Genomic DNA, 23,721 nt, shown 5'->3' with positions numbered 1-23,721 from the left:
AATACATTATTTAGCCAGTAAAGCATTCAAGTGCCTAGCATTATGCCTCAGGAGAGCTCTTTAATGTATTGCTGACTTTCCACAATGAAAATGATTTAGGCCCACATCTGGGATTACTAGGTCTTTCATAAACTCTCTGCCCATTGCCATTATTTTAGATGTCATCCTATTTGCACTGTAACGAAAATGAATGTGCCTGCTGCAAAGTTGATTACATTTAAGATCATAAAAGTATGTATAAATCTGAAAAAAAAATCTATGCCACATCCATTAAGTTAGATTATCCCATTTAATACTTTTATTAGCAAGCTAGAGTTCATTACTTAGATGCAAACATTAAGATTAGTTCTCATGCCTGACTATGGACAGACACACATACAAAGCTTAAACGTTAAGCTGGGATTAGAATACAAGGCATCAAAATGCCATTTCAGAGCTCATAATCATCCAAACATTTGACATTGTCATTTTGGATTTTAGAATGGGTAATATGTGCATTGTAAATGGACTGTGGCAGAACTTTTTACACTTTCTGAGAGGGTGAAATAAAGGTGAACTTTTCAAGCTGTATTAAGCACTCACATACAATGTCCATTATCCAATGGAAAAATAGATGTATCATTGCACAGCTACTAAGCAGCAAGAACAGGTAACCACTATAAAAGTTAACAAATAAATTACAACAACAGCGTATTTATAGCAATATCATCATTAAAACTAGGAAAATAAATATCATTTTATATTGTTTAAGCATTTATTTGGTTTTCCATACTTGCATATATTTTATTCAGTAAGGTGCTTGTGTACTGATCATTGATAGAACATAACATGTCATAGTTGGCTAAGTTTAGAACCATATTGCTCTATTATTCCTTCCAGAATTGTCTTGCTTCAGGGTTACAGTCTGCTTTTTACTAAATTAGATTGAGTATTACTGAAGGATAAACAAAGGGAACCAATGCATTACCTGCTGAATACAGAATCTCTAAGGGCCAGATTCACAAAAGGGATACGCAGGCGTATCTGCTGATACGCGTCGTAGCCCTGTTTCTATCTATGCGGCTGATTCATAGAATCAGTTACGCATAGATATCCCTAAGATCCGACAGGCCGCCGCTGGGGGGAGTTCTTGTCGTAAACCAGCGTCGGGTATGCAAATTAGCACTTACGGCGATCCACTAAACTTTTTCCAGTCGGAAAGTCGCCGCAAGTGTTAGTTTGCCGTCGCAAAGATAGGGCTGCTTTTACAAAGTGTAAAATTAGTACACCATGTAAAAGTATACCCGTCTTTCCCGCGTCGCTTTCAAATTTAAAAAAAATAAATAATAATTCCCGGTGCAACTCTTTTTTTCCCGCCGCAACTATTTTTTACCCGTCGCGATTCACAAAACCTCGGCGCATCGTAAATTCGCGCAAATCACGTCGGGAAATTTGCGTCGGGAGCATGCGCAGTACGTCCGGCGTGGGAGCGCGCCTAATTTAAATGGGACTCGCCCCATTTGAATTGGCCCGCCTTGCGCCGGACAGATTTAGGATACACCACCGCAAATTTCCAGGTAAGTGCTTTGTGGATCGGGCACTAACTTGGAAAATTTGCGGCGGTGTAACTTAAATCGTTTAAGTTACGTTGCGCCCGGGCAACGTGAATCTGGCCCTAAGAACCTGCCACAGAGCTATTGGGACTAACGTTCAGTCCTGACTATTCCATTATATTGAAATGCTTCTTCCTAGAAGCAAGCTTATATCACAAGCTTCAGTAAGTTTGTGTCCCCCACCCCCCTCGAAATATATCATACATTGGAAATACGTAAAGTTATGAAGACATTAAAATATATTATGTATTATGAAACAAAAAAATATATATATATTATGTGAAACACCATTGGAAAAAAAATAATAACCAACACATTTAATGTATATTAATCAGATTAGAGAACACAAAATAACCATCATGAGCTGTTGTTAGGAAAGTGGACAATATCTTACATCTTCATTGTCACTGTCTACGCTTCCCTTCTTCTTCTTCTTTTTCTTATCATCTTCTTTCTTCTTCTTGTCTTTCTCAGGGATGACATCATCGAGGAAGCTGAGATCATGCTGGGAAAAGAGGTAGTCCATAGCCTTCCTTACTGCTACAAGGGCAAGGATCTGCAAAAACACAAGTAGATGTCTGTAATTACAGAAATAGTGCACAGCTGGAAAAGCGACACAGTGAACCTTCCCCACAAGGTCATGTACAGTGATAAAAACACTTTAAATTATTTTGTGTAGCCACAGTCAGAAGGGTTATAACCATTGTAAGCATGTCTGTAAAGGTTTACCTTTATCCACGTCATGGTACAGTATAGGTGATAACTCCTGTCATTGGACAATAACATCTGTCTTGACACGTGTTGTCACCATAATGATTGGATTTAATTGACTTAGTTGTCTATGTGACTTTAAATGCTGGGGTATGTCCCTAACCCTCAATTGAATAAAATAAGTTATTTTGATAAATGGTGCAACGTGTTCAGCATGTCTGGTATAATGCTCATTTATTCACACGACAATCTGCAACTTACAAGATAATGTAGTGATATCAGGCATATACATGTAAGATCAGCTTCCAGGGATACTGTAGACCTTTGCAGAACAGGATAAACTTCCTTGGGAGAAAATACAGCACCTGTAGCTGTAGGAAACCTCCCATCCACATCCATAGGCTCCAGTGACAGCTGAACCCTGCTCGGCCCACCTACATCTGGATGATTAATGGACAATCGGACCTACATGAGGCGGAAGACCCACATGTTATAAGGCCCTTAATCCTTTACTTCTGTAAGCTGCTATTTACATAGCTTGCTTTTCAATCACCTCCTGCTAGACTCAGTCTGCTGTCCCCAATGGTGTCACCTTTGCATTACAGCTACAGGTGCTGCAACCCCTCCCAAGGAAGCTCATCCTGTTCTGAGCGGGTCCATCCCCAGAAGCTGACCCTGAATGACGTTTCTACATGTAAATGCCTGATATCACTGTATTGTCTTGTAAGCTGCCAAGTGTTGTGTGAATAAATACGTTTTTATACTGCTAGACTCAGATGCACCCTCTGCAGTCCTTATCTATGTAGTGTAGAACAGCCTTTATTAAACATAGTTCCCAGGCACCCTAGGGTGTCTTTAGGTTTCTTGAGGGGTGCCTTGGCAAAATACCTAAAAATTGCCCAAAAATGTATACAAGCCAGCAGGTGAATCACGTCTGCCTTCTAGTCACACAAAGCTGCATGTCTTTATTGTGCACTACTTCCACCTTCCGGCCACCGGTGTCCTAACAACCAGTGAGAGTTTTTTTTCATAAGAAGGGTGTTGATCACTTGCACAGCATACTTGTGTGACCTTCCCCTGCCCTTCCTCATCAACACTGTGGGTCACGTTAGCTGAGTGATGGATAGAAACTGAGGGAGAGGAGAAACACTGGAATACTAATCTATACTAGTGTAAAAAAGTGTATTTGCTTTGTAAGAATAAATCACCTCTAATGTTGGGTGTCCTACACGTGTTGATGCTGCTGCATTATGTAAAACTATTAGAATAATTTTTTACATTTTATAATGGGGGGCCTTGAGATTGTCCATAATTTTGAAAGGTGCTGCTCTACAATGTATTGGAATCACTCCACTACTTCACCTGGACCCACAAGGCCACCTTCCTCCAGTGTGTTGGTCACATACACTTCTGAGCCATATCTTTCCACATACATACTGTATATTACAGAAAATGATAAGATGGTGAGTTTAGGATTTCAGGTGACAAAAAGAAAACCTTGCAAATGGCTAAATGAACACACCTAGACATTATTTGTGACCTGAGGACATTAGGTTGGTATATGTAAGCCAATGCAAATCAGTTACATAATATCAGAATTTTAATGCAAAGGTAGAGTCAGTGAATACATTGCTTGATTCTCCATAGGTCCAAAAAAGAAAGACGGTGACCTATCATTTTAATTGCTATTTTAGATCGATCTACATGTAACGTAATAAGCTATTTTGGCTACACTCACAACCACATAAAAAGAATAATATAATATTTTTGAGAGCTGACAGGCCCAAAACTAACTTTCTCTTTATCTAAAAACATAAAGATTTCTTTAAACGAAGGATTCAAAGACACCGGCCATGCAGTTTGACACACTTTGATGCTTTATAGTTATATCTTTTATATGAACTCACCATTACTGGGAATACAATAGCTGCCACTGTAGATTTTAGGACCCAAAGCAGTGCTAGACATACAATCTGAATAAAAGTGAACAGATGCACCCTGCGTAGAGGAACATGGCGTAAATAAATGAAGTCCGGCTGGTGCTTGGCGGGCATCAAAAGCAACTTCAGGCGATCCATGAACTACAGTAAATAGAAAGAAAAATGCAAAAGAATGTTATTAAAAAAGTGACCTTCATGACAAGGGATGGATGTCAGAATAGTACAGAGTACTGTTGTTGGCTTCACGTGACTCAAATGGTGAAAAAGTTACCCAGCTTTCTCGATACTTTTTTTTTAATGGTCACATTTTTTGATAGACTAAAAATGTGTTACATTTCCTTTTCTCCAAGTTGTACATACAGGTTTTTTCACATCTACTAAAAAAATGTATGCTTTCATGAACAAAGAATGAAGAAATATTTCCCTGACCTCTGTAGAGATCAAGACTTCTACACCATTGAGCACCAAATTGCAATTTATTTGTTAAATTTGAAGAGCAAAGAAATGAAAGTTAAGAAACATAAAGGCTGTAAAATTCAGGGTTTCAGACTACAATTAACATAAGTTCTAAAATGTGACTAATGACATACCTGTACTCCATTAAGTGAAGCCACCCCCATGTATAAGAAGACACCATACAGGACAGGCATGGGGATAAACTAGAAAAATATGAAATACGAAAATGTTAGATCAATGTATTATATCTAATATTATACTGAATTATTATTATTATGTAAGATGTATACAAAGCCAACAGTATGTGCAGCTCTTTACATTATAAAGCGGGGACAGCACAGTTACAATACAATAGAGTTAGGAGGCCTCCGCTCCTGAGACCTTACCATCTAATAAAGCAGTCAATTATAAAATACAATAAAAAAAAAAAAAAACACACTCACTAGAAGACCACTTTAAAATGGAATTAAAATTTGCCCTTTGATCGGCAAGTTCTAATTTCTATGGCATCTCATTAGTGCTCTCTGTGTTCTGTGAGATCACTAGTTCCCAACTGCAGCAGAAATTACTTTTCACAATAAGTTAATTAAGCCTCTTGCCAAATCCCTGGGACCTTGGCAACAAAGCTGTATAGTACACGTCAGATACATTTAATTACATTATATGTTCCTTAGCCAGAATTTTTTTTTTTTTTTACTATTACATAGGTCACATAAAGAATGGCAGTTTAAAATGATTTCTAAAATTTCTAAAACAAAAGGAGATTGCTGAGACTTTGTTACTGTTGTAGTATGCTGGACAACCAACACATGCATGCTTCAGAGACACCATTAGATGGCAGTGTCAGCTCATTTACTGTTCCCTACCTAAATGGCACACAGTACGTGTTCTTCTCTTCTCTGTCTTTATAATAAAATCTCATAGTTCATTTTTTTTATCATTTATTTATTCTTTTCTCAAGTATTCTCACAAAGAAAAACACAAAACAACACACCAGAACAAAACAAAACAATCGCTAAGTAGAAGTAGACAGATACACAACCTAAAGTATAGGAGGCGAGATGGGTTAGAACAGGGGTCTCCAAACTATTTAAACAAATGGCCACTTTATTGCCCTTCAGACTTTAGGAGGGCCGGATTGTGGCCAGCAGGGGAAGAAAATGTCACAAACCTGGCATCAGTAAGAACAAATATGGCCTCAGGGTTGGTGGTCAATAGGAGGAGTATTCCCCCTATTAGTAGGAGGAATAGTATCCCATCATTGGTATCAGTGGACGATATAGTGCCCCATTGTTGGTGTCAGTGGGAGGAATAGTGCCTCATATCAGTGGGAGGAATTGTGGGAGGAATTGTGCCCCAATGGCCGGATAAAGGCTAGCAAAGGGCCACATCTGGCCCTCGGGCTGCAGTTTGGAGACCCCTGGGTTAGAAGACCTGGCAGTTTTTATTGCGATCTGTGTCCCCATGAGGAAGATTCACCTTCTCTATGTGTCCTGTTTACCATTATCATTTTAAGTTAAAGTAAAAGAAAAGGGGAAGAGGGGAAATCTTCCAATAGGAACACAAATAAAAACGGATGAGTGCACCCAAAGAAGTAAGGAAAATGAAAACTGTGGAATATCTCCCCTACAGGGGTGGAGCTTACCACAGCCAGAAACAATGTAAGTTATTGGTCCTTTGAGTGCATCACTCTCAGTCCTCAAACTCTGTCTCGGATGGTCATAGGGGGACACATGGAATGAGACAGATAGACACAAATACAGATAATAGTGCAGTAATCTACATATCAAAACTCCCTATGTGTAATAAACAGATCCCCTATGGTAATGCCCGTACAGAGAAATCACTTGTAAATGAGCCAAAAGACGCAATGACGCGTTTCGTCACTTCCGACTTCAACAGCCCAACAAGGAAGCAGAGTTGCGTTCCACAGCCGACCAGCCGGATTCAACCATCACAGCATCACGCTCCATAGGACCAGTACGGCCTCTGGCGTTGAAAGGACGGCGGTGACTGCGGTGATATCTCTCTGCTTACCTTAACTTTTGGCTCATTTACAAGTGATTACTCTGTACGGGCATTACCATAGGGGATCTGTATATTACACATAGGGAGTTTTGATATTTAGATTACTGCACTATTATCTGTATTTGTGTCTATCTGTCTCATTCCATGTGTCCCCCTATGACCATCCGTGACAGAGTTTGAGGACTGAGAGTGATGCACTCAAAGGATGCACTCAAAGTCTGTGTGTCTACATATATATGATCTTCCAGCTGGCACACTGAAAGAGAAGTGCGTAAACACTTCTCTTATGGCTTATGAGTTAGTGAGGCCCCGTACACACGACCGGATCTATCCGCTGGGATTGATCCGCTGATCAGTTCGTGTGTACGGCCTAGCGGACAAATCTCGGCGGATAAAAATCCAGCTGACGGATTATCAGCGGATAAAAATTTTGTAGCATGCTACAAAATCTATCCGCTGGAATCCAGTCCAGCGGATTGATCCGGTGGTCTGTACAGACTCACCGGATCAATCCGTCCTCTCCCCTCCCTCGCATGCGTCGTAATGATTCGACGCATGCGTGGAAGTACTTACCTTCCAGCGTCGCCGCGTCATCGTCGCAGCAACGGCGTGACACGTCACCGCGGATGAATTCCGCACGGATTTTGATCCGATGGTGTGTACAAGCCATTGGATCCAAATCCGGAGGAGGAATCTCCGCTGGAAACGGTCCGGCGGACCGTTTCCAGCGGAGATCCCCTCCTGTGTACGGGGCCTAAGAGATATATTCCATCTTCCTGTTGGCACAGATAGCGGTAATGCTAATGCGCATGGGGGGATTAGGGTGTGCCCAAGCACATCAAGTGATTTATACCTACATAGGACAATGATAATTCATCTTGAAAAGTAACCTTATATAAAAACCATGAACCAGCAGGAAATTTGCAGGACTCCCATGTGCTTGCAGAATGTAACATTTGTAGACATTACCACAGTAAAAAGTGATACACTATAAAGCAGAAACACACTGATCACCTTAGACCCCTTTCTCACTGACTCAGTTTTCAGGTGTTTTAGTGCTAGAAATAGTGCCTGCAAAGCGCCTGAAAACTGCCTCCCATGCTGTCCGAATGTGAAAGCCTGAGTGCTTTCACACTGGGGTGGTGCGCTTACGGGACATTAGAAAAAGTTCTGCAAGCAGCGTCTTAGGGGCGGTTTGGGAGCGGTGTATGCACGCTCCCAAAATGCCCTTCCCCAATTAAATGAATCGGCAGCGCTTCTGAAGTGGCTGAAAAGCGATTTTAAACCATCGCAACACGGGGGTTTTTAACCACTTCTTTGGCCGCTAGCGAGGGTTAAAACTGCCCCACTAGCGGGCGAAAAGCGCTGCTTAAACAGTCGTAAACCACCGCTAAAACGAGCGGCGCTTTACCGCTAACACACACATGGGTGGCCCCAGTGTGAAAGGGGTCTTAGTTTAAGTCAACCTCCCTCACTGAGAAGGCAAATAGTGCTGGAACAGACGGTGCTCAGTTAGTTTCAACATTGAACTGGGAACAGAAATATAAATATCTTGTAGTACTGATTCCATTAACTTGTTCAATGCCAATAGAGCGATAACAGATTATTGGTAATTGTAATTGTTTTTTTCGTAGCAGGACTTGGTTTATAGAAAGGTCACAAATCCCCATGCATAGATGGGGAACATACCCGGGGTAGACAGGCTTTGTTTATTATCTTATCAATATCCTCTTTTCCACATGTATTCAAACATAACATTTCAATCCCTATGCACATTTTTATACAAGCTACTTGGAATACTGCAGATAAAATATTAAATTATAGTTTCAATTGGCGGAACCCACTCATCTAGTCCCAAAAGGGTTGATTTACTAAAACTGAAGAGTGCAAAATCTGGTGTAGCTCTGCATAGAAACCAATCAGCTTCTATTTTTTTTTTTTTTTTGTCAAAGCTTAATTAAACAATGCACATCTACACCAGATTTGCACTCTGGTAAATCAAACCCAAAGTGCCTTTACCCTTTCTTTAATACAATAAAACACCCAAAACATGTACTATATTGCAGTTTACCAATCCTTAGCTGTAGTGGCTGCATTAGCTTTCTTTTTTAAGCTCCTTTATTTTTACCTGGTGATTCATGCATTAGATCTGTTACTTTTTATCTTCCTTTAGTCCAAGCTGTCCAGCAAAAATGACAGAGGATTGAGATAATCCAATTAACACTGACAGGGGTAATTACAATACTCAGCTATGATTCTTTTATGTAAAACCTTTATCCAAAAAGGAAAAAAATATCTATTTGCTGTAACTGCCTAAAAAGTGTTAGCTAGAGTTCAGATTTAATTTATTAGCCAAGTCCATCTAAATCTGCTAGTGTATCTAACACTACCCTCCCCCCATATTGAAAATGCTGCTGCAGGAAAATAAAGGAAAAACTCTTAAAAAAATAATTATGCAGGAAATTAAAATGGATTTTGTTATATGCACTTGTGAAAATGACACGTATGCTTTCAATAGTTACCTTTAATATGGGTGCCATGAAGACGGATATACCAGTCAGTAAGAACACCATAATACCTGTAACTCGCTGCTCCCTGCAACAAACAGTAAATGGTTAACACTCTGTTCTGCAACTTTGCATGTCATTAAAAATCAATAATAGAGAAAAAAATTCTAATTAAAGAACATGGAGAGCCATTTTTTCCCTAGTTTTGGATAGAGTGGGTAAGGGTTTGAACCTCTGGTTCTTATTGCAGTATGTCTCCCCATTTTTCTCTGTTTGTATTGCTGACCACTGTCGCCAAGACAGAAAGTAAAGAGAAATCCAAAATATAAGGGCTGTCACCAGGGAAAATGGTGGGGGGAAATCTTTCAATGGAAACATGTTCCCGTGACAGTTGTCTAATATTATAATACAAGATTTAAATATTGCCAACAGTTTGCGCAGCGCTTTAATAAGTGGGTAATTCATGTCACTTTGGGTAGGGTTTCTGATTTGTCTCTGGGGCAGAAAGTGAAGGGAAATCTCCCCAATGGGACACGGAGAGCAAACAATAAATGGGCAGGAATGTTAACATATTTCAAATGTAATCCAAAGGGCTTTAAATAAAACATTAAGAGAAATAAAAAATGAACTAAAGTCAATACTACAGAGTATAAACTATACAGTATACACAATTTTAGTCGATAACTTCTAAAACTAGATAGAGTTTGGAGCAGTTGGGCAAAGTAATCAGCTTCTAGCTTCAGCTTGTTCAGTTAAGCTTTGAAAATGAACACCCAAAGCTGATCGGTTGGCATGCACAGCTCCAGATTCTGTCTAACCAACGGTTAGTAAATTCCCCCAACTAAAAAAAAAAAACCCACTAGGCTGTATTTACCACAATGACACCGATGGAGCAGTGCCTAGGGCAGTTGGCTTAGAGGGGTAGCAGGAATTCTTAAAATGTAGAAATTGCTAAAGGTTTTTCCTCTTTTTTTTCCTTTTTTTCAATTTGTTTCCCATCTCTGAAATGTTGTGTTTAACCTCAGCAAAAAAAATTGTAGGGGAAAGGGGGTGAAGAGGATGTACAAAGAAGTCATAAGGCTCTTTGTAGTTCAGTACACAACAGATTATAGCGCACACATGCAAAAATTACATTTGTCCTGCAAGGCTAGTTAAAAACACCTGAACATATTAAAAAATACGGGGGTTTGGTCACACTATATAGTCATATAGTGCTAAGCCCACTTACTGCGACAAAGTACCCCGAATTAGTGGGTCCTACCCTAGTAATAGAATATAAGAACCTGGGTCTCAACCATGGGACCCACTAATTCGGGGTACTTTGTCGCAGTAAGTGGGCTTGGCACTATATGACTATATAGTGTGACCAAACCCCCGTATTTTTGAATATGTTCAGGTGTTTTTAACTAGCCTTGCAGGATAAATGTCATTTTTGCATGTGTGCGCTATAATCTGTTTTGTACTGTATTTGGTCTTATAGCAGCGCCATCTTAGATGTATAGCATTTTTAGGGTGTGCCCCCCAAGTATCTTTTTGTATTTTGTATAGACCCTGACCAGGTCTCTTGGGCTGGAGCACCCCTCCCCCTCTTCATTACCTCACATTAGTGGCCACCAGTGTATAGGAAGAATCCCTTCAGTTCTCCCACATAGAGACTTGATTCTGAGCATGCATGGATTTTTGACCGATGGATTTGCCCACAGACGATCATTTTTTTCTATTGGTTTTTTAACCATACGGAAATTTTAAAACAGGTTCTACCAATGGGAAAAAAACTGATGAGGCCCACACACGATCGGTTCGTCCGATGAAAACGGTCCATCGGTCTGTTTTCATCAGACGAACCGATTGTGTGTACAGGGCATTACTATTATGTCTTACTGGTCCCGTGCCATGAGGGAGCCTGTTCAAAATGGAATACATATGTTTGGTAACTTTAATATCAGTGAGGGCAGAGCTGGTTCAGAAGGTGTCAGAAAAGGATGGTGCGCAACACCTAGAAAATATACCATATTTGGGCAAGAGGACAGATGATGAAAGACAGAAGCTATATGGGGCTCAAGCTGATTTTTGCCCAAGTGTGGCCTTTGGCCACCATTATGTGTATTTATTTTTCAGTAGTACCTTACTCCCAAGAACTTAGGTTGCTCTCCTGGGGCTGATGTCTCAGTTTCCATTTTCAAGCTGTCGATGTGGGCAATGGAGATGACAGTTGCAGCCACATACCAAGGAAGAGCCATGAAAGAGCATACAATCATCAGAACAGCCACCCAAAACAGGTCCAGATGGTACCCAGCTCCTTTCTAGGATTGAAGACAGAGGAAATGTTTAATTAAAGTGAAACAATCAGGCCAATATTACTTATGTGGTCACAACAGCAGAAACACCAGATCGCAAACATTTATGTCTGCCAACAGGACACCATGTTAAGTAGAATCTGTGCAGTGATTGTGGAGATATAATGACTACTCATATGTCATGAATGCAGGGTCTTGCAATATGCAGCTATTGTTTCATTGATGGACTACCACTACACATTGCAAGGGGTTATTCACAGGAGACATCTGAGAATTCAGGAAGTAATGGATAACATTGCACATATAGGAATTTTGGGGAAGTGAATTAATTTTATTGAACAGCGGAAAAAAAAAGACATTATTATTCTAACCAGAACAATGTCAGGATTGCAGTCTTTATGACCTGTGAATTTACCACAGGCTAAAATCACTAATTTGTATTGAAAGTGATCTGGGGAACAGAGACGGAAGGTCTTTCACTGAGTACAAGTTCAGATCTCACAACATGTCAGTTCCACCCTGCTTAACCAGGACAATCACTGCACTTGACAGAGTCCCATTTGTAGTGCATGTGATACTTGACTAATCCATGAGAATATATGTATGGATCTGAATTTTTCCAAAAGAAAAGTTGAGAATTTTTTTTTTTTTTTATATTATTTTAGATTCCTATGCGGTATGCAAAACAGAACATTTCACACTTTGAATGATAATGACATATACAATAACAATTTAATCTGATTTATCTTACATTAATATAGGGGACAAGTAAAAAACAGATTGAAATTGTCTAGAATATCCAATATTTGCTTGTGTTTTTATGCTATCTATATAGGCTATAGCAAATCATCAGGATGTCTGCTGAACTACTCCTGCAAACATATGACATATCATTTTGAGCTAAGAATAATATTTTAAAGCTAAACTCCTGGAGGATATTAGGTAAAACCCTGTATTCTTTATTAAAACATGATTTTTTTTATGTAAGCAACATACAGTAAGTATCAATTTGACCTTATATTAGCCTCTTGCAACTCCCTTTACAGATTAGAAGAGGTAGTAGCAGCACAAGACTGTGATACAGTCATCGTGTGCAGCATACTTAGAGGAGAAGAGAGCAACGTAACAGAGAGAAAAGTTCATCAGTCTGCTGCTTCTCATTTCACTGTCCAATCACAGGCTGGGGGAGGGACAAGACATGGGGAACAAGCAGCAGAGAAAAATCATGTCCCCTGACCTGCCAGACAGGGCTCAGTTGTATGGCAGGGCAGAGTATATCCCAGGGGTGGATGGACATATATACAAAATATATTGGTACATAGAATAGCTCCCTTATATGTATAGCGTTCAGCATTAAAGGGCTAGTGAGAGAGACCAGCAATGAATGCTTCCATCTTGAATTGCTTCCCCTGCCCTCAGTGTATGCTGAAGATACCTCTATATCACTATCTGCATACACTATTTTCAGAGGACAACGTTAAGGGACATAAACATACACTGCTGACTGCATTGAAAATCTGAGATTAGACAAGAAAGAATACAGTGTATTTTGCTAGTGCTATTTTGGACACCAGTGAAAACAGTTTTCCATTAACCTGTATTTTGCATTTCACTATGCCAGGTAATAAGAGGTGTTTGCATAGGGCAAAAGTAAAGATAGATGGAATTGCAGACTCCTGCTGAAATTTTCAGTAATATAATCCTGCTGCCTGCTTGGAAACAGTTCTGTAACTGACTATAAATAAATAAATAGTGTCTGTAGCATGCTGTTTAATATTTCAGTGGTCTCCCTGACAGAGAAGTGAAGAAATGTGGTGAGCCAATATTAAAGACGCACCTTTAGCTTGTGTTCCTTCCTGTTGACGATGACACCTGTAATCTGTTGATCCATGAAGATTAAGATGGTAACAAGTAAAGCCGGCAAAGCAGCAGCCAGATACACCCACCAAGGGTTTCCTCCAAAGGGTGGGACAAACCAGCCTCGGTTAGGACTTGTTGGCTTAAAGGGAAACATTAGTACATTTAGTGAAGTGAACAGTTTAGCTTGGTCTGGTTCAAATTATTGATTCTGCTCTGGCAAAATATTTTGTGAGTTTCAAACCCTTTTTCTTGGCAAGTACTGCTCCATTTAAAGACCTCTACTAAAATCTATTACATTTGTAGGCTGTATATTTGATTTATTTTACTCACCTTGAATTCACTTGGGACAATCAACTTTGGTGTATCAACTCCAACAAGAGCATCAATTCCACAGAAAATGAAAATGGATAAAATGATGGCAAAGTCACTGATCAGATTTCTGGCCTATAGTATGAAAAAGACCCACAGAGATAAATATCAGAGCGTAAGGTCAATCATTATATTTAAAGCAGACTAAATCATGAGATACAGGTACATGTTTGGATTTATATTGAAATGAGTATTGAGCAGGCACACTACTAATGAAACATGTCCAGTATTTCTAATCAAACACAAAACAATAGCCTATGCTGAGAGACCCATTAGCACACAGGGTCCCATGCATGCATGTCTTGAAGGCCCCCCATGACTGACTATATAAAGGTTTAATCAGTCAGAATATAAGTTGCGGAAGCATAGAACTAACTGAATTCTGCCAGAATGATTTAAATTTGTTTTACTGCGTTACAAAGGTCTAACTGGTAGGAATAACCGATATGAACTGTAAGGCCTCGTACACACGACTGAGGAACTCGTCGGAAAAGACACATCGTTTTCCTCAACGAGTTTCTTGTTAGGCTTGTCGAGGAACTTGACAAGCTTGCTTTGCGTACACACTGTCAAGACAAAATCTCCTCGTTCTCAAACGCGGTGACGTACAACACATACAATGGCAGGGGAAGTTTGATTCCACTGGCACAACCCTTGGGGCTGCTTTTGCTAATCTCATGTTACTGCGTGTTAAGTAAAAGTTTGGTCGGAGATGATTTGCACTTTTCAGTCTGTTACAGCGTGAAAAATGTTTTATCTCCATTACAAATGCTACTTTTACTCCCGTCTCACACTTTATTCTGAGCATGCAAGGGTTTCTTAGCATACACACGCTCGAGTTTCTCGTCGAAAACCAGCCCGACGAGGAACACGAAGAGGAAATTGAGACTCCCGTCGAGGAGAAAGAGAACTTGTTCTCTTTTTTCCTTGTCGAGTTCCTCGACAGTTTCCTCGATGAAAAACGTACACACAAATGTTTTCCTCGGCAAAAAAGCTCTCCCACCAAGTTTCTTGATGGATTCTGTTGAGTTTCTCGGTCGTGTGTACGAGGCCTAAAGCCAAAGGGCCCTATATATAGGTTTTGCTGTGGAGCAAGAAGTTTTGCTTCTGTCACAATACTGTACATTATGTGGTAAGTTAAACTATCAGGAAATCCTGCAGTAAGCAAGTTATATATTTCATAGCTGGGGCCTTACAAATGGAAATTAAAAGTATATCTGCTAAGATAAAACAAAGAGATATTAAAAATACACCTTCTTTTATGTGTTTTAGCTATAGTTAATGCAGAACAATGTGTTTCAAACCTTCTCAGCCCAAGCTAAAATTTCCAAAATATACTGATGTTGGGAAGAGTTTACTTGAGTGAATTTTCAATAACCTGATACTTTAATTAAGCGACTACAAGTAATGTGAATAGATGTTCTGCTTCCGTAGTCTCACAATGCCCTGCATGGTCACACACATTTCCACGAGGCAGGGTACTGGTATCAATTGCTGAATCACACACACAGCAGGAAACTGAGACGTTAAATTAACCCAGATCAACACAGGAAAAAAGAATAAAGACAGGATATATACATTTCCACAAAAGAACCAATTCTCCCCACAAAAATATATATTTTAGAGTTGCAAGATTCAGTCTCTTAGATGAGATGTGTTTGGATTGTTTTGTATTGTTCAGACTAATCATCTATTTACAGCTAAACTCGAAAATACTAAAAAGAAAGAGAAAAGGTCTCTGAGAATCATTGTTGCCCTGTCCAAATAAGACTCGAACAAGAGAGACCTTTACACCACAGATAGGCTTGCACCCTCTAAAGCAGTGGTCATCAACCCTGTCCTCAGGGCCCACTAACAGGCCAGGTTTGCAAGATAACTGAAATACATCACAGGTGATATAATTTGCTGCTCAGTGATTGCAGTATTCTAGTTTGCATCTCCCCATAAATCCTGGCCTGTTAGTGGGCCCTGAGGACAGGGTTGATGACCACTGCTCTACAGTAACTGCCACCTTTGAATTCCACACCATTCAATACATGCTATTTTAAATGATATTGAGATCCTTTATCCCAAGCCTCCATAATTTCAATATGTGGGTAATTTTCACTGTGGGATACTTGCAGCACTTTTCACATTTTGTGAGGGCAAATATAAGCCATAGGTGCAGGAAAATGTAATGCAGGGCATAAATATCTATAACTTTAAGTTAACAATAGTGGGCATCTACTCCTTTTAGTATAGATAATATTGTGAATTATTCTGTGATTATTGGTTGCTGTGAAGCTACTCCCTTCAAGTGTGCCTTACCTTTAAATAATCATTTAGCTCAATCTCTCTGCCAGAACCGGATATTACATCACATTGTGTACCGAATATGATGATCACGTTACCGCCTCTACATTTTACACTGGTAAGCATCCTCAGAAAGCTCCCGAGGATGCTGTATCAGCAAAACATGTAGAGGCGTGGAAACACATGCTGTGCATATTGGTACCGAGAGACTGACCACCATGAAATGTGAGTGGCTATAGTTTGCATCTTATGGGCATTTTACCACTTTTAATAAATACTGCACTATGATAGTATTCACATATTTTTTTGCTCCTCATGGATATCCCTTGAGAGAGGTCATCATTCTTTCTGGGGAAGGAGTACTTGTGAAGAGAGATCACCACTGGCTGGACTGGGCAGTTGGATTTTGTTTATGATTAAGCGCTTATGACCTTCTTTTTAAAGGGGTCAAGTAATTGTGGTGAGTGCATTAGACACGTGGTGGTGCACTGGTGAAAGAAGAAGTGGAGAGAGACTGATTTGTTATAAGAGCACTTCTTTTACACTGTGTAGTGGGACTCTTAATATTTTAAGTTGAATTTAGTTGTTGTCACTATCCATCAGATGGGATTTGAATATCTATAACTTTACCTGGGATCTTGCTATAATTAGACATTTTAAAGAATATAGAGGCTTCGGTTATACTAAATGTACATTGCTGTCATGACATATAGACACTGCTGTCATCATAGTATATGCGTATACCACTGTCATCATTACATTATAAAAGTTCTTTTGGCATAATCACATCATAGGTTTTTGAGTGTTTTTAGCACATTTGTGTAGTGCTATCATCATCATATTAAAGTGTAGACTGCTTCCAAATATAATTATTTATAGATAATGTTGTTAAAACACATTATACGCGTACTGTTGGGGTTATCGTAATGTGTATACTGCTGTAAATAGTCCTCCTCATTGCTGCACATCAAATATAGGTTCAAAAAAGCTTTTGCCATATCTGTAATAAACCATTATCTCAACAAGATGTAATAATGAATTAATTTCCAGGCATGTTTGCATAGCAGCAATTAGTGTGTAATAGCAGAAATCTGTAAAATACTTGTATTTATACCTTTATCGTTTTAAAATTATTTTAGATACTCACCATGGTTGGAAAGTAGCGGCTGGTTTTGAACTTTTTCAAAGCCATAGAGCATGTGTATGTGCCAAAGAACAGGATAAAAGACATTAAAGCGATGTCAGGAACAAAGTTACAGCTGCTGCCAATAAGCTGGCCTCCATATTTCAGACATTGCTTTTTGTCCAGAGATGACCAGTCAATGGTGTAGTTGTGGTGCTGTAAGGAAGAATATTGGCTTATAAAAGAGTCAACTCATTTGGAACATGTTCATAGTAGTACCCACAGCAATCTAATCCAAAATCAGGAATTATAAAATGCATATTTAATTTAAAAGAGTTCCATAAAACTGTTTACACATCCTGTACAAGCACCCTGAAAGAATAACTATTCTTTGCCAAAATACTTGGTTTCTGCAACAGACAAACTATGAGCTGCCAAATCACATACATTTTTAATTCTATATCTTTGGCACCATACATTTGGGCCTAAACAGTGCTAGTGTTAAAGAAGGTTTAAACCTAAAATAATATAGAGCTCATGAAAATATATAGTAATTATGTGAACTAACGTGTAGGGCTGTCATTTATTTACTATAAGCAGGTCTCTACCTTATATACCTTATATAACAATTCAGTATATACATGCTGACTCTCTGTTGGACCTTTCTGAATCTGGTGGCTTCTTAAACAATTGCTAGTGGCTCCCTGCTTTTCCTTTTGTTCACTTCTTTTTGACTGCAACATTGTTGGTTGTTTTTTGTATTTCACTTGCTGAATAAAGATATTGTTTTAAGGAGTGCGGCAGTCCAGGACCTCTTTTCATCCAATGCACCTGTGCATAGCCAGCACCCTTTTGGCTTGGTGGGAAAGAAGCAAAGCCAGGGGATCAGCAGTTTTCTGAGCGGTATTATTTCTCACTTTGGCTCCCTGCTGTACTGGTTCACAAGACTACAATTAAATAAGTAATTTCACCATAAGGTGAAAATTCCTCTTGAATCCATTTTGGGAACCAGGGCACATAGCATTTGTTTACATTAAAATCGAAACAGTGGTTGTTGGGCTGTATGCTCTACACAGCCTTCACTATCCCTGCCCACGCTTCCTCTAAAAAGCTGCCAAGACAGAACATCCGCAGCCCTCCATCAAATTGTACAGCCCTGTGCCTCCACCTTTATTTGTACTGAAAAGAAAGACTGAGCTAAGACCTGCCCACCAGTCACCTGCTATTTCAGAGGATGAAAGGGCAAAGAGCTGAAAGGTTAGATGAAAGACTGCATAAGTAAGAGCGGTAGATTCAGTGCTGGCTGTAACTTCCTTAGGCTGGATTCACACCTATGCATTTTTTGTGCTTTTTGCATCTTGCAGATTTGTACTACAGTCCGTTTACCATGGTTTCCTATGGAACACATTCTGTAGTTCAAATCTGCAAAATGCAAAAAGCACAAATAATGCATAGGTGTGAATCCTGCATAAAGCAGAATTATCACCGCCTGTTTTCAGTCATTGTTGAATCCCCTAGGGGCCCCATGCACATAGCACTTGGTCCTATTCAGATCGGCACAGTGGTTCTGAAAAACTTGCCTTTTTAATTTCTGTCTATCACTACACCCCAGGCTGAAACCCAGTTTATGGACTTTCCTAAAATGCTGGATTCACACCTATGCATTTTTTTGTAGGGGTCCAACGGATCAAAAAACTCACCGTTCAGATCGTTCCTCGGATCAGATTTACGGATCGGATAATTTTCCGGATCACCACCATATATAGTCCACACTGTAATGTCCACATCTCCCCACTGTAATATCTACATCTCCCCCACTGTAATATCCACATCTCCCCACCTCCCCCACTGTAATGTCCACATCTCCCCCCACTGTAATATCCACATCTCCCCCCACTGTAATGTCCACATCCCCCCACTGTAATATCCACATCTCCCCCCACTGTAATATCCACATCTCCCCCCACTGTAATGTCCACATCCCCCCACTGTAATATCCACATCTCCCCCACTGTAATATCCACATCTCCCCCCACTGTAATGTCCACATCCCCCCCCACTGTAATATCCACATCTCCCCCACTGTAATATTCACGTCATCTCCCCCACTGCAATATCCACGTCATCACTCCAACTGCAATATCCACATCTCCCCCACTGTAATATCCATGTCATCTCCCCACTGTAATATCTAAGTTATCTCCCCGACTGTAATATCCACGCCATCTCCCCCACTGTAATATCCACATCTCCCCACTCTAATGTCCACATCTTCCCCACTTTAATGTCCACATCTCCTCACTGTAATATCCACATCTCCCCCACTGTAATGTCCACATCTCCCCCACTGTAATGTCCACATCTCCCCCACTGTAATGTCCACATGTCTCCCACCCCCACTGTAATATCCACATCTCCCTCACTTTAATGTCCACATCTCCCCCACCCCCACTGTAATATCCACATGTCCCCCACTGTAATATCCATGTCATCTCCCCACTGTAATATCCAAGTCATCTCCCCGACTGTAATATCCACGTCATCTCCCCCACTGTAATATCCACATCTCCCCACTGTAATGTCCACATCTCCCCCACTCTAATGTCCACATCTTCCCCACTTTAATGTCCACATCTCCCCCCAATGTAATATCCACATCTCCCCCACTGTAATGTCCACATCTCCTCACTGTAATATCCACATCTCCCCCACTGTAATGTCCACATCTCCCCCACTGGAATGTCCACATCTCCCCCACCCCCACTGTAATATCCACATCTCCCCCACCCCCACTGTAATATCCACATCTCCCCACATCTCCCCCACTGTATATAGCCCCACTGCACTGAAGATTGTCTGCTTGCATGCTTAGTCTTACCAGAAATACAAGAGAAGCAGGCAGACCCATCCGCAGATGCACAAGCAGGCGGGTGATGATGATGTCAGCGCGCCACTCTGGGGAGCTCACCTAGGCCACCACCGGGTGGACCAAGATGGCCGCCACTCCGGAGCTAGGCCAAAGCCGTGGCCTTTCCGAAGCTTAATCCGCAGATCGCGTGGTGTGCCGATCCAAACACGTTGACCCGTTCGGATCACGGATCAATGACGATCCGTTGCACCACAAATTGTTTGTGCTTTTTGCATTTTGCAGATTTGAACTACAGACGTGTTTCAATAGGAAACCATGTTAAATAGACTGTAGTACAAATCTGCAAAATGCAAAAAGGACTAAAAATACATAGGTGTGAATCCAGCCTTAAGTCTAATTTCATTGCTTTAAGATCGTAGCTCTTGGCAGTCAAGCACCTGCATTTTTTTTTCTATAGTAAGGGCACTTTTTTAACTTAAAATATTTACCAGATCCTCAGTGGTATTCAGGAATTCCAGGGGGGATCCTGTGGTCTCATTAAACATCGAGCTGTTACCTGTAACATAATGTTTTTAGTTTAATGCAATGTCCTCTTTACAGATAAAAAAGTTCAACATTTGTTTATGGAGTGTATGTATGGCTTATATATCCACTTGCCCTCCAGAAGATTTACCCCCACATGCCAATTTTTTGCTTTTTTGGCACTGCGTTACTTAACTGACAATTGAGCTGTCATGTATGCAAACAGAGCTAGAGCTATAATAGAGATAGATATGGCTTTCTTTTGGTGGTATTTAAAGTTACATTGTTTTTAAAATAACAAACATGTTATACTTACCTCGTTTTGCACACAGTGTCCCCGATCCACGTCTTCTGGGGTCCCTCGGCGGCTGTCTCGGCTCCTCCCCCACAAGAGCTTTCCACCTTCATGCGAGCATGGTGAACAGGCAGATTTGTTTGCAGGGCCCATTCACATTCTATGCATGAGCAGCTATCCCAAGTCTCTCCCTCCTCATTGGCAGATACACAGCAGTGGGAGCCATTGGCTTCTGTTGCTGTCAATCACAGCCAGTGAGGAGGGAGCAGGGTGGGCCCAGCCATGCTCTGTGTGTGCAGCTTGAGAGCGATGCAGCTTGAGAGCGATCAAGCACAAGAGCCCCCCATAGCAAACAGCTTGATCATGGGGAACTCGGCAGGGGGGAGGAGCCAGGAGCGCCAGCAGGGGACCCAAGAAGAGGAGGATTTGGGCTGCTCTGTGCAAAACCATTGCACAGAGCAGGGTAAGTATGACATGTTTGAAGTAGAGGTAGAGAAATAAGCTGTAATACTTAACCAATACTCCCCCCAGTAGTCTCCCACCTAGCTGTTGATTGGTCCCCCAATGCCTGTTCTCTTCACATTCTGATGTCATGACATTCAATGCAGAACCAGTAGTTATGCATTATATGTGAGGAAGGTGAGAGACCTTTTTAAACAATCTCAAAATGAAGCTCTATCATTTAAACTGTCGGTAGACACATACAGCAAGCCTCTGAATAGTCCTATGCTTTACTGAGCATGTCAGGAGCCCCGAAAATCGATTAAACAAATGTCAACCAGTTCCTGTGATCATAATTGCAATGGTTAGCTTTACTGACCAATAGTTGTTTGTGGGAGGTGGGAAGGGGGTAGAGTGAGTTTTGGACCACAGAAGCTATTAAAAATTTGCAACACAAAGCACCCAATGCTTTGGAACATCTATGGCTCTGTGGCATGTGACCATGCAGTTGTATAACTAGAAGCTAAGGATTAAAACACGTTATTTAAAACATTAACACTCCATGGTAAGATCTACAGTAAGATAATCGCACTTGCTTATATATCCAAAACTATTTTAAATATTTATTATTTAATTGACATCATTTTTTTTCCAATATAATAATTTTATTAGGATTATACAATAATTATATGGAAGAACAACTAACCCTCTTCAGCACATACTGACAGTGTAATATGGTATTTAATTTCAAATTCAACTTTACCATGCAACCCCAACGTAAGCAGACATAAATAATGAATGCACAGGAGAGCAAAGAGGCCTCTTACAAAAGGGCAAGAAAGTCTGCAGTTGTCATATTTCATTCTTCTATGTGCACATGTAGCAAAAACAAAATGTTAACAGAATCTGTAGATACTTACTTGGATCCTTCGGGAGGCAGGCACAGTTAAACAATGTAGCATCATAGACTGTAAAATCTGAGTTGATTGGGTAGTAATGTGAAAACTTGATCATTGTTTTAAAAGCATCATAAATGAAGATGAAGCTGATAAGACAGGCAAAGCCTTCTTCAGTGAACCGTGTAAAATACTTGACCAGGGAACTAGCATCTGTTGCCACCAATATGAGACACAGGAAAGCTGACCACAGGCCAATCCACAAGCGGAACTCTAAGTAGTCAAGCCTGTTATCTCTAGAAAATGAAAAGACAAGGGCAAAATCAGGCATTAAAAAAATAAAAAATAAAGCTTTAAAGCCATTGCTATTCTAAAAAATACAACACATACAATACAGAATGATGTGATATGCAGCATTGTTCATAAAGGGTGCATATGATGATAATACATAAGCTGAAGTTACCATTAGTGAAAACTGTGTATCAAAAAAATGACCAGAAGCAGCTGGAGTGAGTGAGGCCACCAACCACATTAAAGGAACAATAAGAAAGCTCATGGAGTGGTACTTTCACCGCAACAGTTGAGATAAACTGTACTTACAACTTTGGCTGCCTACATTTGTATATCTATTGAACCCTTTAAAATAAATTTCCCACAGATAGTTGCCTCTGCACGTGTATTTTTGATTATATGTTCAGTCTGAATTACCCAGGTTTTTATATGTTTACCTAAAACACTAATGTTTACCTAAAACGCTAATTCTTATTTTTATTAAATAAGGCGGATAATGTCATGGTGTTTGTAGGAATTTAACTTGCACATTCCTATGACATTTTTTTACAGAACTCGTATATGTGACTTACTTGCTGAAGGTAAATAACAGTCTCTCAAACACAAGGACAGGACCCGTGCTGCTCAGAATTGTAAGCGGCTGGCCAGCAAAAAGGCAAAAAACAGCACCTGAGACAGCAGTGCCCAAGAAGCTCTCCAATACACCCTAGAGAAGAAGAATAGAAACTTCTGTTATATCTAAATGTATATATTAGCTTACCAGTGAAAAAAACATAAAATTAATACAGTTAATAATAAATGTGAGGAGAACGATAATACCTGACATTCATCCTGACAGCTGCCCGGCTCCCTAAATCCATAACAGTATCCTTATTTTCTGAATGGCCCCCGAATTACAGTCTATAGTAAATTGGTAATGCACACCACGCTTGTCTCATTTGTGATAAGTGAAAAAATGTGCACAAATATGGCCTTTAAACATTCTGTCTTTGCAAAGGGAACTGCGTATGTCCCAAGCTAAAAAGTCCAGTAAAATAAACCTTTCCATTTCTTGTAAATACAGAGGTACCTTCAAAATTTGAGCCACCAGCTGCATCAAACACACTTTCCCTAAACTGTGCAGCCCAAGCTGAATACAAAGTGTGGTTACAGACATGCTTATTTTCACATTGTCAAAGTCAACAGCTTGGCCCTAATTTCCATATGTAATAACTCCGTCTGGCCACTGGCAT

The 23,721-nt window shown here is 40.2% G+C and overlaps 1 protein-coding gene across 3 annotated transcripts in view; it reads right to left on the bottom strand.

Moving 5' to 3' along the window:
* The window catches only part of SLC4A4 (solute carrier family 4 member 4), a 316,339-nt gene that overhangs the window by 16,806 nt on the left and 275,812 nt on the right, over nt 1-23,721 (bottom strand). For all 3 annotated transcript variants that reach the window (XM_040326059.1, XM_040326074.1, XM_040326066.1), the window contains exons 13-23: nt 23,062-23,195; nt 22,223-22,494; nt 20,533-20,600; nt 17,200-17,391; nt 13,722-13,835; nt 13,369-13,530; nt 11,359-11,537; nt 9,250-9,322; nt 4,834-4,902; nt 4,211-4,384; nt 1,987-2,148 (exon numbers count right to left, since the gene is read on the bottom strand). In XM_040326059.1, the coding sequence (XP_040181993.1) occupies nt 1,987-2,148; nt 4,211-4,384; nt 4,834-4,902; nt 9,250-9,322; nt 11,359-11,537; nt 13,369-13,530; nt 13,722-13,835; nt 17,200-17,391; nt 20,533-20,600; nt 22,223-22,494; nt 23,062-23,195 (1,599 nt within the window). The remainder of the gene's footprint in view (nt 1-1,986; nt 2,149-4,210; nt 4,385-4,833; nt 4,903-9,249; nt 9,323-11,358; nt 11,538-13,368; nt 13,531-13,721; nt 13,836-17,199; nt 17,392-20,532; nt 20,601-22,222; nt 22,495-23,061; nt 23,196-23,721) is intronic.

The sequence above is a fragment of the Rana temporaria genome, chromosome 1 (assembly GCF_905171775.1).
Source record: "Rana temporaria chromosome 1, aRanTem1.1, whole genome shotgun sequence".
Classification (NCBI taxonomy): domain Eukaryota; kingdom Metazoa; phylum Chordata; class Amphibia; order Anura; family Ranidae; genus Rana; species Rana temporaria.
The sequence above is the reverse complement of the archived record's forward strand: the minus strand, read 5'-3'. Positions and strand labels throughout refer to the sequence as shown.